This window comes from Boleophthalmus pectinirostris, unplaced genomic scaffold, assembly GCF_026225935.1.
Source record: "Boleophthalmus pectinirostris isolate CB_2022bp ecotype Guang Dong unplaced genomic scaffold, ASM2622593v1 HiC_scaffold_20, whole genome shotgun sequence".
NCBI lineage: Eukaryota > Metazoa > Chordata > Actinopteri > Gobiiformes > Gobiidae > Boleophthalmus > Boleophthalmus pectinirostris.
Genome location: NW_026571153.1, coordinates 18,743,095 through 18,757,016, shown reverse-complemented (window position 1 = coordinate 18,757,016; position 13,922 = coordinate 18,743,095). Strand labels below are relative to the sequence as shown.

General features: G+C 38.6%; 1 protein-coding gene across 1 annotated transcript; it reads right to left on the bottom strand.

The window, feature by feature from the left end:
* Positions 1-645: 645 nt before the first annotated feature.
* LOC110160279 (serrate RNA effector molecule homolog) lies at positions 646-12,013 on the bottom strand. Its single transcript, XM_055156415.1, has 21 exons — positions 11,889-12,013; positions 11,099-11,219; positions 10,507-10,617; positions 8,898-9,026; positions 7,923-7,983; positions 7,122-7,419; positions 6,488-6,705; positions 6,123-6,206; positions 5,482-5,623; positions 5,231-5,361; positions 4,851-4,912; positions 4,698-4,776; positions 3,833-3,997; positions 3,446-3,601; positions 2,844-2,997; positions 2,465-2,577; positions 2,213-2,293; positions 1,755-1,899; positions 1,386-1,490; positions 1,018-1,114; positions 646-881 (listed from the first exon to the last, which is right to left on the bottom strand). The coding sequence occupies exons 2-21, from the start codon at positions 11,215-11,217 to the stop codon at positions 806-808; spliced, it is 2,526 nt and encodes an 841-aa protein (XP_055012390.1). The 5' UTR covers positions 11,218-11,219; positions 11,889-12,013; the 3' UTR covers positions 646-805.
* Between the last annotated feature and the right edge of the window lie 1,909 nt (positions 12,014-13,922).

Below are 13,922 nucleotides of genomic sequence, written 5' to 3'. Positions count from 1 at the left end.
TGCTTGTAAACACCGCGATGCACTCTGGGAAGTAGCGGGCTTTAAAAATGGACTTAACATTTTGCGTTCATTCAAATTATGAGGGGAAAAAATCGTTTCTTACAAAATGTACCAGATAAAAGCATAATGTGTTCTTCTGAGCGAAGTAATGAAAGTGAAATAACTGTATCAGATGCCCTCCCATACGGTTTTTGGGTACAGGTAAAGTGTCTAATCTGAAATAAACTTTTGTCCATACCCACACCGTTGAAATTATTGCATTTTTATTTTGCATATTTGTAATGACTAAGATCATGTGTATGCAGAAATAATGGATTATTAGTTTGTGGTTGAAACAATTTTCTTTTTAATTATTTGTGGGGAAAAATTTTAGATTCAAGGCAAATTGTATGCTCAAGAGTAACAGCATCTTAACAACAACACACCAGACAAGACTAAAAACTATTGAAACTGATTCTTGTGGCTATTTAAAAAATAATAATAATAAAAAATACTTCCATTTGTGCTGCTGATGAAGACATTGCATTTACTTAGTGTTAGTTTGTTTAATCTGGATAGGCCCAGTAATTACAGGGATAATAACACAAACCAAGTGAAACATCCATTACCACAGCAATCTTAAAACAAATATCAGAACAGAGACAGTTGGAGTCCTCCACAAGATGTTTATTGTTATGAGACACATGTAGATTTGAACGTTGGTCAAAAAATCACTCTTCCAATTGATCATTCACTCAAAAACAAAACAAATGGAGGGAATATTACAATAAAAAGAATTTAAAAAAGGAGGTTAGAAAAGTCAGGCTTAAAAAAAATCTAGGTCATCCGGAGCGTCCAAGTCTCTATATTCAATGATGCTGCGTGGGTCTCCTCTCATCCCTCTGAAAAAACAAATATATATGAAGTGAGTGAGAGTGAGAGAAAAGGATGAGAGGGCCAGATGAGGAGGATAGAGAGGAGAGGGTCAGATGAAGCAGAGGATGCAGAGAAGAGGATCAGAAGGAGCACAAGATTCACCTGGTGCCTCTGGGTTTATTCTGAAAACTTGGGTTTCCCCTGAAAGAGTCGTAGTTTCCTCTCCCTGCTCCAAACTGTGCTGGATATGGGCCTGCCCCTTCAAGAAACAGTAAATATAAAACTTCAATGAGAATTTTAGCTGACATTTTTAACCATAGTTAAGTAGTCAAATACTGAAGTATGATATATTGATTCTGAAATTATCACGATAAATGATAATATTGAAATACATTTTTACCATGTTCACAATAACCTTTAAGGAGCATAATCAGAGTTGAGTTTTCAGTGGATTATATGAAAATGTGACCAACAATATTTATAAAAAAGTTAGCCTTTAATGTGTAAAGTAAATGAGAAGGGGTCATTACCAGGGAACCCGGGCATAGGCGGTCTCACTCCAGGAGGGTATCCCAGAATGCTTTGCTGCTGCTGAGGCGACTGACCAGGGAACGGCTGCATCGCTGTAGGAGGAGCTAGAGAGAAAAACAGAAATAAAATATTTAAGATAGATCAGTTGGTAATTGTTGACACTCTGGCTCTTTGGTAACAGTAAATTAGCTGTTCCATATTTTTATTTTGTAGTAGTAGTTCTTGTACAGTAAAGACGTTTTACTCAAAAATCCATAAATCACTGTAACTACAAATGTGAGTAAAATTCATAAAAGTCAGTTTAGCATAAAATATCTCCTTTAACCAATATCATATCTGCTACTGTCAATAACATGAGCTGCTGTCACCTGGTGGGGGGAGGGGCTTGTTCTCAGGGAGTGCGGGTCTCTTGGGGTCTAAAAGGAAATTGTTGAAGAATTGTACTTCCTGTCTGACAGCGGAAACTTTTTCTCCGTGTTTGTTGAGGATGTGTTTACGAACAAACTCTGGAGCCTGAAGAGAGACAATGGTCAAAGTTACAGAAGTCCTGGTTCAACAAGTCCAGGTTCAGTTCCTACTCCTCGAATAGGACTCTTGATACAGTGATACAGTTTGAGTTTGTCCCGTTTGTTCTATCCCAGTTTTTATATTGTTTATTTAGTCTCCAGTTTTTCTATCCTTGGGCAATGAGATGAATTCTCATGATATTCATAAATTCATGAGAATCATATAGCAGCTTTGTGGTTTAAGTGGCGCCAAAGCTGAAGTGCTTAAAATCAAATGAGCATGGCATTAGACAGGTTACGGTTCAAGTCCTGGTCCAGACCTTGAACTTCTTGCCGCTGAGGGGACAGAGCCACTTGTCTTTGCTGAGCTCCTGAGTGTTAGCAGTCAGGAACTTCTCCACCTGAAACAGAAAAGCACGTGTTAAGTTTACTGTTGTCAGTTGGGTCAAATAACAATATTGCATGTTCCAAACAACTACAGTGACATCGTATGACATGGACCTAAATAGTCTTGCCTTTTATCATACAGTACCATAGGTACATATTATGCAGTAGATAATGGCTTATTGTACCTCCTGTTCGGGGTCCTTCTTCCCCAGTCTCGCAGCCTCCTCTTCACTCACAGTTTCAGACAGAGACAAAAGAGGAGCCATGCGCTGATCACACATCTTCAGGTGCTCCGACACTGGCCAGTCACAGGGTAGAGAGGAGTATTACATCATAACTCACTGACCAATCAGGAGGCCAAAGCAAAACTAGTACTTAACATGAACTACAAAAGAGCTTAAACAAGTTTTTGGAGAACATTCAAAACACTTTCTCCATGGAGATGTCAGTTTGCCTGGAAGACCTTTATAATTTGCATAAACCCTAGACTAAAACCAGGTCTTTAAATTCTTAAGTTTCTAAAATAATCCATGTTAAACACATTGGTTAATTGCTGTGTCTCACCTTCAGCTGCAGTGATCTTCCCCACAGGCAGGGGGCCCCGCACATGCATGAGGCCACAGCGATGGGGCATCTCGTCCTCTGCAGGATACTCGCAGAAGTTATAATAATCGACAGAGTGAACAAGACGCAGGTACAAGAGCAACCTGTCCAACACCTGAGGAAACAACAAAATAGGGTTATGGTTTTTGAGCTCATGCACTGTCATTTACTGTGTAAGATGCCCTCTTTTTGTATAATAATACCTGTTTAGGTCTGGTACCTCACTTTTTTCCACGTGTCTTTGAGCAAAATTTGTGTTACACTAGTACTGAAATACTGTATAAACTGCCACTGATGTGAGTTAGCATGAAAGTTATGAAAAGCACTTATAAACTCATCGCGGAGACTGATTAAGATAATCATTTGGCTAGTAAAAAATAACTTAAGGAATAACCACTGTAAACCCTTTAAAATACTGTTTCCACTCTTTTAGACAGTAAAAATTAAGTACAGCATCTTTAATCTGCAAATTCTGTGATGTGGTTGGATTAAAATGGCTCAGTAATAAACCAAACCAGAACTAAACTGAATCTAATGAAAGCATGTTGTGTTTGTGGTCCCACCTGTAGCAGTGTCTCGTCTGTTTCCAGGGAAACCTCTGAGGGGTCTTTAGCTTCATTAGCTTCATTAGCAGCGACCCCCGTTAGCTCCTCCTCCTCCGCGCTCACCTCCTCAATCAGGTAGTCCGTGATGTTTTTCAAAACCGGGTTGGACTCCATCTGAAACAGGGACTGGGGCTCAGAACAGGACTAAACCAGGACTAAACCTGGACTAATGTGAGACCAACCTAGAATTACATCAACTTTAAGTATTAAGAACTAAATCATAAAAATCAGGACTAAATCAGGATTGAATTAGGACTAAATTAAGACTAAATTAGGACCAAACCAGGACTAAGACGAGGACTAAGCCCAGAATTAAACCAGGACGAACCCAGGGCCAACTCGTACCTCAGAGCTCCAGAGCGCCCCTTTCTGGTCGAGGGCATGTATGAGTTTGGCAGAAAGGCGGATGTCGTTTCTGATGATGGGTTTGTGGTAAGTGAGTCCGTTCACGCTGCGCACTCGTCTGCACAGGTCTCTGTTCACCACCGGGGCCAGCTCCACATCCTTCAGCTGAAAAGGGGAAATAAATAAAAGATATTTAAACGTTGTCTTAATTATCTGACTTCCTCTGTCCTCATGTACACAGTTTTAATCTGCTCTGAGCCAGGTCTACTGCTGGCACTATTACATTTTTGAAAATCCTTTGCCCAAAAATGTATCTTTCTCCTAAATTTTCAGTGTTGTTTTTGCTTCCACTCAAAATAATATTTAGTACAAGTCAAGTAAACACTGCAGCTTTCTGGAAGTGCCACGTCACCTGGTGCTCATTCCATGGAAATAGAAATCATACTTGGGAACATTCTCCAAAAAGAAACACAACTGCAATGCTCTAGGCAAATGATCCACATTTCCATGGAAACAAGAAGTAAGAATAATGTTTATGGAGACGCAAGTCCACTCACAGTAAGGACACATTTTTGAGGGTTTTTCAGTGCAATAAAGACATCCAAAGTGTCATGATTACTCAAGAAAAACACTATGAAACTATTGAAACCAATTGAACACTAGCACAAAACTTGAAATGCTTGATTCCTCTTTTAGTTTAACGCTTATTAAAGACGTATTACATACATCACTAATGCAATTTTTAAAGAAAATAATAAACAATGCGATCCCAATTAGATGCAATCCCAATACTGTTCAGCTCAAACTCCTATGAATTCCGCCATTAATCTTTTAGCCTTAAACAATCCACCTCCCCTTTGTTTACCCGAATGTTCTGCAGATTCCAGCAAGTTTCTTTAATGTTCACACTGCGATCGAATGTCACCCAGCAACGGCGGAAAAACCTGAAACATATAATCAAAGTTACTTACAGCTGACAATAAAGTACCAAACATTTTAAACATTTTTGAAAAGTGACCTCCTCTCGGGTTGAGGGTCAGACAGCGCCACCCGTAAGAATCCTGGATACCTGCGACACAACTGTAAAGACAAGACAAACAATAAATAATTTTAATTGTCATAATTAAATCATTTTCTGTCATTTTTTCTTTAACTTTTAGGTACAATAAGTTGGATTATTCAGGAATTTTAAAAGGAGACCTATTATACAAAACTCTGAATTGTACTTGTATTTGATTGACTCAGGCATCATGTAATCCTGTATTGTGCTGTATTCAAGGCTTGAGCCCTCAGAAAATTACTATTTATTCATAAATACAGTATTTCTTTCAAAATATTAGAAATGACAAAAAAAACATGTAGATAGTATATAGAAGACTAAAAATCTTGGATGCGTACGTTGGTGAGCTCCTCCTTGGAAACCTCAGGTGGGATGGTCCGAATAAAGAGTGATGTTGTCAGGTGAAGAGGGCGTGGCTTCGCTGGCCCCTCCTCTTTCTTACTTCTCTCTTTACGCTTTTTTCGTCGCTCTGTTAAAAAAAAACCACAATTACAAAATGAAATTTACTTGGGGACACACGAAATGAATATTTAATATTTTAAACTATTATTTTAATCAGTTAGTGCCAGGACTAAATCCGGGATCTCACCGCTGTCAGGTTCCTCCTCCTCGTCTTCCTCGTGTTCTGATTGGTCCTTGTCCGACTGCTCCTTCTCTGATTGGTCAGAGTCTGACTCAGAGGCGCTGCCCTCTCCAGAATCAGCTGAGACGCTGTGTTTTCTTTTCCTGCCCTAAAAAAAAAATTCAAAACGAGTAGATAGGTGAAAGGTTCTTAGATCAGGGCCTAAATGTGTGTGAAAAGTAAAAAAAAACAAAAAACTGAAATCAGTAAATGATAAGATGTCTTTTTTTACAGCAGAAACAGTTAATCTAATATTGTGTTGTATTATATCACCATAGTCACCATTTAAAACTGATTGCAAGGTCCCACAAATGTAGAGTTATGTTCAAGTTCAAAAATTAACTTCTGTGAAAAATAAATGACAATGTATTTTCTCTGATATAATCTAATTTGTTATTCATTATATAATGACTGTATAAACATAAACTACCTCTTAGTTAGAAATAGCGAAAAATTACAGAAAAATATTGGGCAATATTATTGTTAAGGATATATAGGCCTGAGCAAGTTTCAGTGTTTATGTTTTCAGTACCAGTACCAGTAAGAACTACTTTGTTGAGTATCTTTTCCTCTAAAACAGACAATAATAATGGAACATTAAAACTCACCCGTTTCTTCTTGTCCTCCTCTTCTTTCTTCTCTTCCTCCATCTTTTCCTCCTCTCCATTTTGTTTAGTCTCTTCATTTTCCTCCTTTAGGCAAAAACAATATAACGAATTCAAGTAAATTACAATAAAAATACAAACCCCTCCCCATTTCACAATACTATCTCCATGGAGACGAACAGGTGGCGGAAATTGAGCCAGAAAAGTTACATAACGCAGATTCACTAGCATCGTTACAGTATTCTCATATGACGTTATTCATTATTTATTTTATGCTACATGAATGAAAGTATAAATATTACTATATTTTTAAGTTGTAGTAGTTATTTCTTGTATAAGCATATTAGTCTAGTACACTCCTCTGTCACCTTTTTGTCTTGGTCCTTTGTCTCGGGGCTGGTGTCTGCTGCTTTGGGTTTTTCGTTTGAGGTTCCTGCCTGCTCTGAGTCTTTGCTCTCACTTCCTGGTTCTGTTGTAGCCCCGCCCTCTATCGCTGCACTGGTCCCGCCCTCAGCATCTCCAGCGGCAACAGGAGTTTCCAAAACCTGCAGGTCCAGGTCTGTGCCCCCCTCCATCTTTATTACAGCTGGAAAAAAAAAACAAAAAAAACAACAAGGATTACATTACCCACAATGCTGTTCAGGAAGTTACTGTAAAACAAGTGCCAGCTGAGAAAATGTGCAAAAAAGAAGGGGACAGAGGTAGGTAAGCGAGATATAGTCATTTTTATTGATATGATCAAATTAGGTATATAATGGAGAGCTCTACAGTCAGTACCATGTCAGTACAATCATGTAGTTTGGAGCAGAGTTCAGCCTAAAGATTAAAGGAATCAAAAACTGAATTGTCACTTGTTCTTAATGTTGTTACCCCACAGATTAGCTTTCATCAAATATATTTGCAGACCGATATTCGAAAAGCCAGTTCTGATTTAGCCCTAGTTTGGTCTTGTTCTGGTCATTGTTAAGTCCTGCTATAGTCCAAGTTAAGTTTTTGTCTTACCTGCGTCCATGAGTTTGATGATCTTAGAGGCGTGGTCCATGTCCAGCTTGATGTCGTCTAGCCAATGGTTGTCGAGAAGGAAGAGGAAAACGTCCAATCGAGTCTTGAGCGCGGCTTGAGTCTCTGCCCTCCTGGCTGTGATGTCATCTGGGTGGTATTTGGACCTGAACCACTCATGCTGTTTGTGCGAGAGGAAAAAGTCCTGCAGCTGCTGCCGCCTGAAGTCCAGTTTGTACTGATTGTAACGCTTCACTGCCTCTGTCTCATCCACATTGTCCTCCAGGTTCAGCAGAAAGTCCTAGAATAGAGCAAATAGGCCTTTAGTCAAAGAAAAAAACTCTTGGTCCAAAGTGCACCCACAAAACTACACTTAAGTGCACAGGAATTTTTGTAAAAACAAACAACAAAGAAATATATAGACTAAACTTTTGAATCATGAGTTCATGAGGTTTTTTTAACATGTAAATACCATAAAATATCAAATCTTCAGCTAACTCATTTGCTAACTTCTCCTTTCTGCTGTTGTCCCAGACAAATCATTATAATCTAAATAAAATTATTAATTGACTAATCCATTTTTGGGGGGGGACACCATAGAGCATTTAATGGACAAAACAACGAAAAGACTAAAACAACCAGGTCAAAATTGCGTTCTGAAATGAAGCCATGGAGCCACAGACTTTTCTTCACATTCTACAATTTGAAACCACCAAATAAAATGAATAAACAACAAAAAACACATTTTGAATTATCACATTTCAAGTCAAGCCAGAATCCTTGCTTTGAGATCTGGTTCAGTACCTTGAAGCTCCTCATGGTGGGAGGACCTGGAGGGGGCAAGTCTGGATCCATCAAACCCAACCTGTCACAAATTAATATCACTGTAATTATAGACCTTCAACACCATTACCCACTTTTAAACCAAAAATATGTATGTATGTATATTGATACTTTGCAGATGAATCAGCACAAAATCAGCTCACCTGTTGTATTTTTGTTAAACAAGTCCCTCTACAACAACATTACAATCACAAGCTAGCTAGCATTAAAGCCGCCACACACTACAGGAGAATTTGCCAGATTGTGGCTGCGATTTGGTTCTCCCAGAGTTTGGGGAGGCTTGACCTGACTTTGTGTCCTTGTATGTGATTTTGAAGCTGCTGCGCTCCTCCTGTATTGGGTGACAGTGTGACAAACAATAATAACACAGTTTTGACTTGTATCTAAACTCGAAGTACAGTGCTCTGTTCTTTTGAACACTCAAGAGTCAAAATCAGTTGTTTTACTCTAGACAAGAACAGCAGATGCAAGTGCACTCACAACTTTGTAGCCTCCGGTGTGCAGCCATATCCTGCAGCAGTCTTTGCGATCAGAAATTTAAAATCTCGTAAGATTCTCCTTGTATCTATGGGGTGCACTTTTTGTCGCACGTTTAAAAATCGTCGACCAAAAAACCCTGTTGTGTGTGGCGGCCTTTAGCTAACATTTCTTCAGTTAGTCATACCTCACACATAAACACATAAACAGGAGGTGAGTTCTGGGGGACTAGGGGATGCAGGCCCATGAAAATGTGTCATTTAAACAGATTTTGTATTTTTCTTGAGCTTTCACACCATCTAAATATCTCAGGCTATGTTTGCATTGTGTCACTATGGTACCTGCTGAATATTCTGTCACAGAGATACAAGCAGTCTCTCCCCATCGTGATGTCACTGCAAAGTATCAATAATTCAACATGAACCACCCAGTGCCATTTACCCCCTGGTGCTGTCGTACCTTCCCTGCAGGGGGTGTCCATGTGGAGGGGGCAGGTGGGGCAACTCAGGGGGCCAGTGGGGGCCTCCAGGAAATGGAGGCCCTCCATATGGCATGTCATATCTGTATGGCTCCCCCCGGTGGTCATCCCTGAGAACACAAAAGATACAGTCAGCGGGGTGGCTTTACCCGTACAAATAAGTACACACATACTAGGTTTCCAAGTTTTTTGGGGACATTATATTATTAATTTATATTCACTTCCTGGAGACTGATCCTAACCTTCCAGTCACTTGCCTCTTCTCTACTCTGCATATGACATTTTTTTTATGATTTCCTCTGGTCTTACTCTGGTGGGATAATAGATATTGTACACATAAATAATAGCTTTATACCAATCAAAAAGCAATTTGCTGAGTAAAGTTGAAAAATAAGTAGAAAATTACAGGATAGGGCTGGGCGATATGGATCAAAAAATATATCTTGATATATTTTGCTATATCTCGATATACGATATATATCTCGATATACGTTCAAGAAAAAATAACCCCCTAAAACTGAAAACTGCAAAAACAAATATGCCAAATTCCACAAGGTCTTTTTTAAAAAAAATTGAAGTATAAGAGGTCGGCAGTTCATATAGGAACATTTAAGATTACAAAAAACCCTAATTACATAAATAATAATTTAACTGTAAAATAAAAGAAATAATACATATTTCTTTCTTTTCATTCATAAATAAAACAACTCAACACAAGCTCATCTTTGCATTAACTCTGTTATCCAAACTATAATCATAACTGTGAGCTCCTTTAGCAGAGGAAGCTTAGGATGTTCCTTATTTTAATAAATCCATGTTCTTATCCAGCAGTAAGGAGCTGTGAGGTTTCCCACAATCCACTGCAGATCAAACCCAACAATTCCAAACACTATTGTACAAGTGACACTGCAGCAGATTATTAATTAAAATCTTCTGCATAAATAAACTTTACATTGCTAAACTTTACAAGATATAAAGCATAACGACTATAGAGCCACATAAGACCGTTTGAGATAATAATGTGTTTAATGCAGTTTTGCGCGCGTGTGTTTACATTTTACAGAAACGAAACTTAAGCGCATGGCTCATTTGCATAAACAGCACACTTCTCACGCAGCTCAGCTCGTTTAGCTTCTTTCGGGCTAAAGGACGCGACTCGGTGGAATATGAGGATGTGCTGCTGATGGTTTTGTCTGTAAATGGTGGAAAAGGTTCGTGGTGCTTGAAGCTTTTCACTGGCACCAACTTTCGGCGTTCACGGCGATAGTGACGAGTGAACGAGACACGAACGAACAAAATCAGGGAGGCAGGGGCGCGCGGGCGATGAGAGAGAAGATAAACAAGCGAAGCAGCGAAATCAAAATTAAATATAAGCATTATATCGATATATACGATATGTCAGAATTCATATCGAGTTTTAAAACTATCTCGATATATTTAAAATATCGAGATATCGCCCACCCCATTACAGGACATAGAAAAACCTACAGATGACATCACTTCGAAACTCTGAAGCTACACCAACATTTGAATGACATAACTTTAGTAGCCTAATCATTTATTTGACTGTACACAGTGGATTATACTGACCAGTCCCTCCTCATACGTTTGTGCTGTGGGCTCATGTGTCTGGGTGGAGAGAAGCGCTCCCTCCGTCCTCTGTCATACTCTCTCCTGCGCTCACGGCCACGATCCCAGTCCCTGAACACACCACAGAAAACACAGTAGTCTGTAAACACACCACAGTGCAAAAGAATGAACACAAATGAGAAGTAAAGTATTGAAAATCTGGAGATGTGAATCATTTCATTCCAGCACATTTGAGGAATTCTTCATATTTAATAACTACAATAACTGTCACTTATACTTTTATCAGGATTGGAAATCACAGGGTCCCTCGTGATGGGATACCTTGATATGGCAATATATGTCGATAACCAACTATGCTATGTTTACTTTAACTAAGCAACAAAAATGCAGTTTTGTTTTCACAGCTTATTTTGTGAAATGTCAAAATGTCACCACCAATCACTCCCTCAAAAAAAACTTCATACACAAACCAGGTGGGTAACATGACGTGTCCAAAAACAGTACACAGAGGTAGGAGCTGGGATTTCACAGCTACCTCTTCATCTGTGCAGTTTGACCCTTATTTACAGCATTGGTAATAGACTAGTAATACCTCTCGGGCCAGTCGTCTCGCCTCCTCTCCTCTCGCTCTCTGGACCTTTCCATGTCACTTCTCTCCCTCCTGAATTTATCCCGACGCCTACGGTCCAACTCATCGTCACTGTCGCCCATCTCTGCTCAGAGAACACACATTTACACACAATGAACTAAAAAGGATAATAAAGGACAGGGATAATCAAAGAGAGGACGGCTATGGTTGAAATTTGACGTGTGTGTTAGAGTCTGCGCAGTCTTTCTAATGATTAATAATCAGAAAACTAGTAATTATGACATTAATAGTCGATTATATCGACTGGTCGACGGTTCAGATATCTGCGGTAAATTTGTGTCTTCTCTTGAATTTGGGGTAAATATCTTTGAAATAAGATCTTCAACTATGTTAATAGCAAGTGGACCTTGCCTCGGTTAAAAAAAACGAATCTCATCTTCACAAAATAATTAACTTTAATGAATGAATGAACAGCTACAAAACAATAGCATCTTTAGCATTTAGCATTTAAATGCACTGATATCGACACAGTAGCGGTCCCTAAACAAACACAGATTAAACCAGTGTTAGTTTTAAATGTGTGAATTTCAGTAAAATAAATTCATCTGAACGTTTAAAAAGTAAAAGATGCACATTTGGGGAGTTGATTTGCAGCTAGAAGTGGTGGGTTAGCACAACAGCTAACGGCGCTAACACTTCACATGCACTGTACTAATTTAATCGTTTGAATTTATGTTTATTACAATCTGGGATGAAAGACTGGGTGTAAAAGGAACACATCTGTGAGTTTTACCTGAGGTTTTGGGGGTTTACGGAGGGAAACAGAGAGAAGAGCGGTGAGAAGAGGCTAAAACAGGAGCAGATGACCCGCGGAGCGCACGCACAGGAACCACGGTTGCCAGATACTGAAAAAAAAAAGCCCCCCCAAAAGCAAACCCAAGTCCCTGATGTTTGTCTCCTCTGAATGTGCTAATGAGATGTGCATATTTTTTATAGCATATGTAATATAAAAACTGAAATATATAAAATAATAAATTATCTGGTAAAGTCAAAATTTTTGCCTTTACTGAACTGAAAAATACCCAAATCTCCAGGTTTATGCCGTGAAAAGTGCCGTTCAGGAGTAAGCGCAAAAAGCGCAGCCTCCAAAATTTACAAGTGACTTTCCAAAAAATAAAATAAAATAAAATAAATAATTATTATTATTATTATTATTATTATTATTATTATTATTATTATTATTATTATTATTATTAATAATAATAATAATAATAATAATAATACATGAACATTCACACAGACAGTGGCTCCCTCTTTTCTGCTTCACTCGAGGAAAAACAAAAAGTAAAACACAACACTACCCACGCCAGTCCATGTTTCCCACAATCAGGGAATAATTTAGCTCCATAAAATGCTTCTTTATAAAAGAAAAATAGATATTTATATATATATTATTATTATAATAATAAATAATAATAATAATAATAATAATAATAATAATAATAATAATAATAATAATAATAATAAAACACAAAGTTGATATAAAGAAGCAGACTTGGCAACTCTGCAGTGGACACTTCCGCTGGAACAGATCAGACAGCGCCTCCAGCGGCCAACGATGGTTGGTTCAGAATTTTCTGTTTGTTTTGTTTTGTTTTGTTTTAAGATAAGATAATCCTTTATTGTCTCCCATGGGAGAAATTTGTCTTGGGACAGGGGGTAACATGCTTTATCAAAAACAGGACAACACAACACAAAGCACCACATAAACAAACACCACAGAACAAAGTAAATATGAGACCAAGTATGACCACGAGTGATGCACCAACAGGACCTTTAAATTATTCTTAACAGGCAAGCCCTTGCATTCTTGTATTCTATTAATTATTGCACATTCCCTAAGCCTATGTGCAGTTTTAATGGCACATTCCCCTTGAGCCTAAGTGCAGTTTTAATTGCACATTTCCTGAACCTATGTGCAGTTTTAATTATTGCACATTCCCTAAGCCTATGTGCAGTTTTGATTGCACATTCCCTAAGCCTGTTATAATTATTTTTTAACTGCACTATCTGAGTTTAGCAGATTAACAGCTAGTGGCACAAAATAATGTTTGGATCTGTTCAGTTTACAGTTTGGGACCCTATACCTTGCATCAACTCAAACTGACTGTGAAGAACATGGGTTGGGTCATTGATCACCTTCCTGCTGAGCTTCCTAACAGTCTCCTCAAAAATTTGCTGAAGTGAGCTTGGGGCCACACCCATTATTTTACCCGCTCTTTTAGTCAAGGTAAAAATCTGTGATTTAAGTTTGACTGACAGGTTACCAACCCATGTTGACATGCCATAGCGTAAAATAGATTCTATGCATGCTTTGTAAAACAACAGCATTACATTGGTGTCCACTCTATGTAACCTAAGCCGTCTTAAAAAATAGAGACGCTGGCTGATTCTTGAGCAGACAGTCTGTACATGCTGGCTCCATTGGAGCTGAGAATCAAATAACACACCCAAGTACTTATAACATGTCACCTGCTCTATGTCCCTCCCCCTGATATTAACAGGGCTGTGGTTCCCGACAGATTTGGGGTCAAAAATCATCTCCTTTGTCTTTTCCACATTTAAGACAAGGTTATGCTCCTCACACCAATGCACCAGTTCATAAATTTCTGTCCTGTAGCTGATGGCATCTGTGCTTTTACTGAGTAAACTAAGAATAGCTGTGTCATCAGAAAATTTAAGTATATAGTTGTTTACCTGTTTACTCCTGCACACATTGGTGTACAAAGTGAAAAGAAGAGGTGAGCTAACACAGCCCTGTGGTGCC

What these genes read in the sequence shown, in the direction of transcription:
- LOC110160279 (XM_055156415.1), bottom strand. Translation starts at nt 11,217, where the DNA reads ATGGGCGACAGTGACGATGAGTTGGACCGTAGGCGTCGGGATAAATTC. An exon ending in CAGACGAGACACTGCTACAG is followed by an intron (nt 2,998 to 3,445) that starts GTGGGACCACAA and finishes TTGTTTCCTCAG; the next exon opens with GTGTTGGACAGGTTGCTCTT. An exon ending in CAAGCCCCTCCCCCCACCAG is followed by an intron (nt 1,491 to 1,754) that starts GTGACAGCAGCT and finishes TTTTCTCTCTAG; the next exon opens with CTCCTCCTACAGCGATGCAG.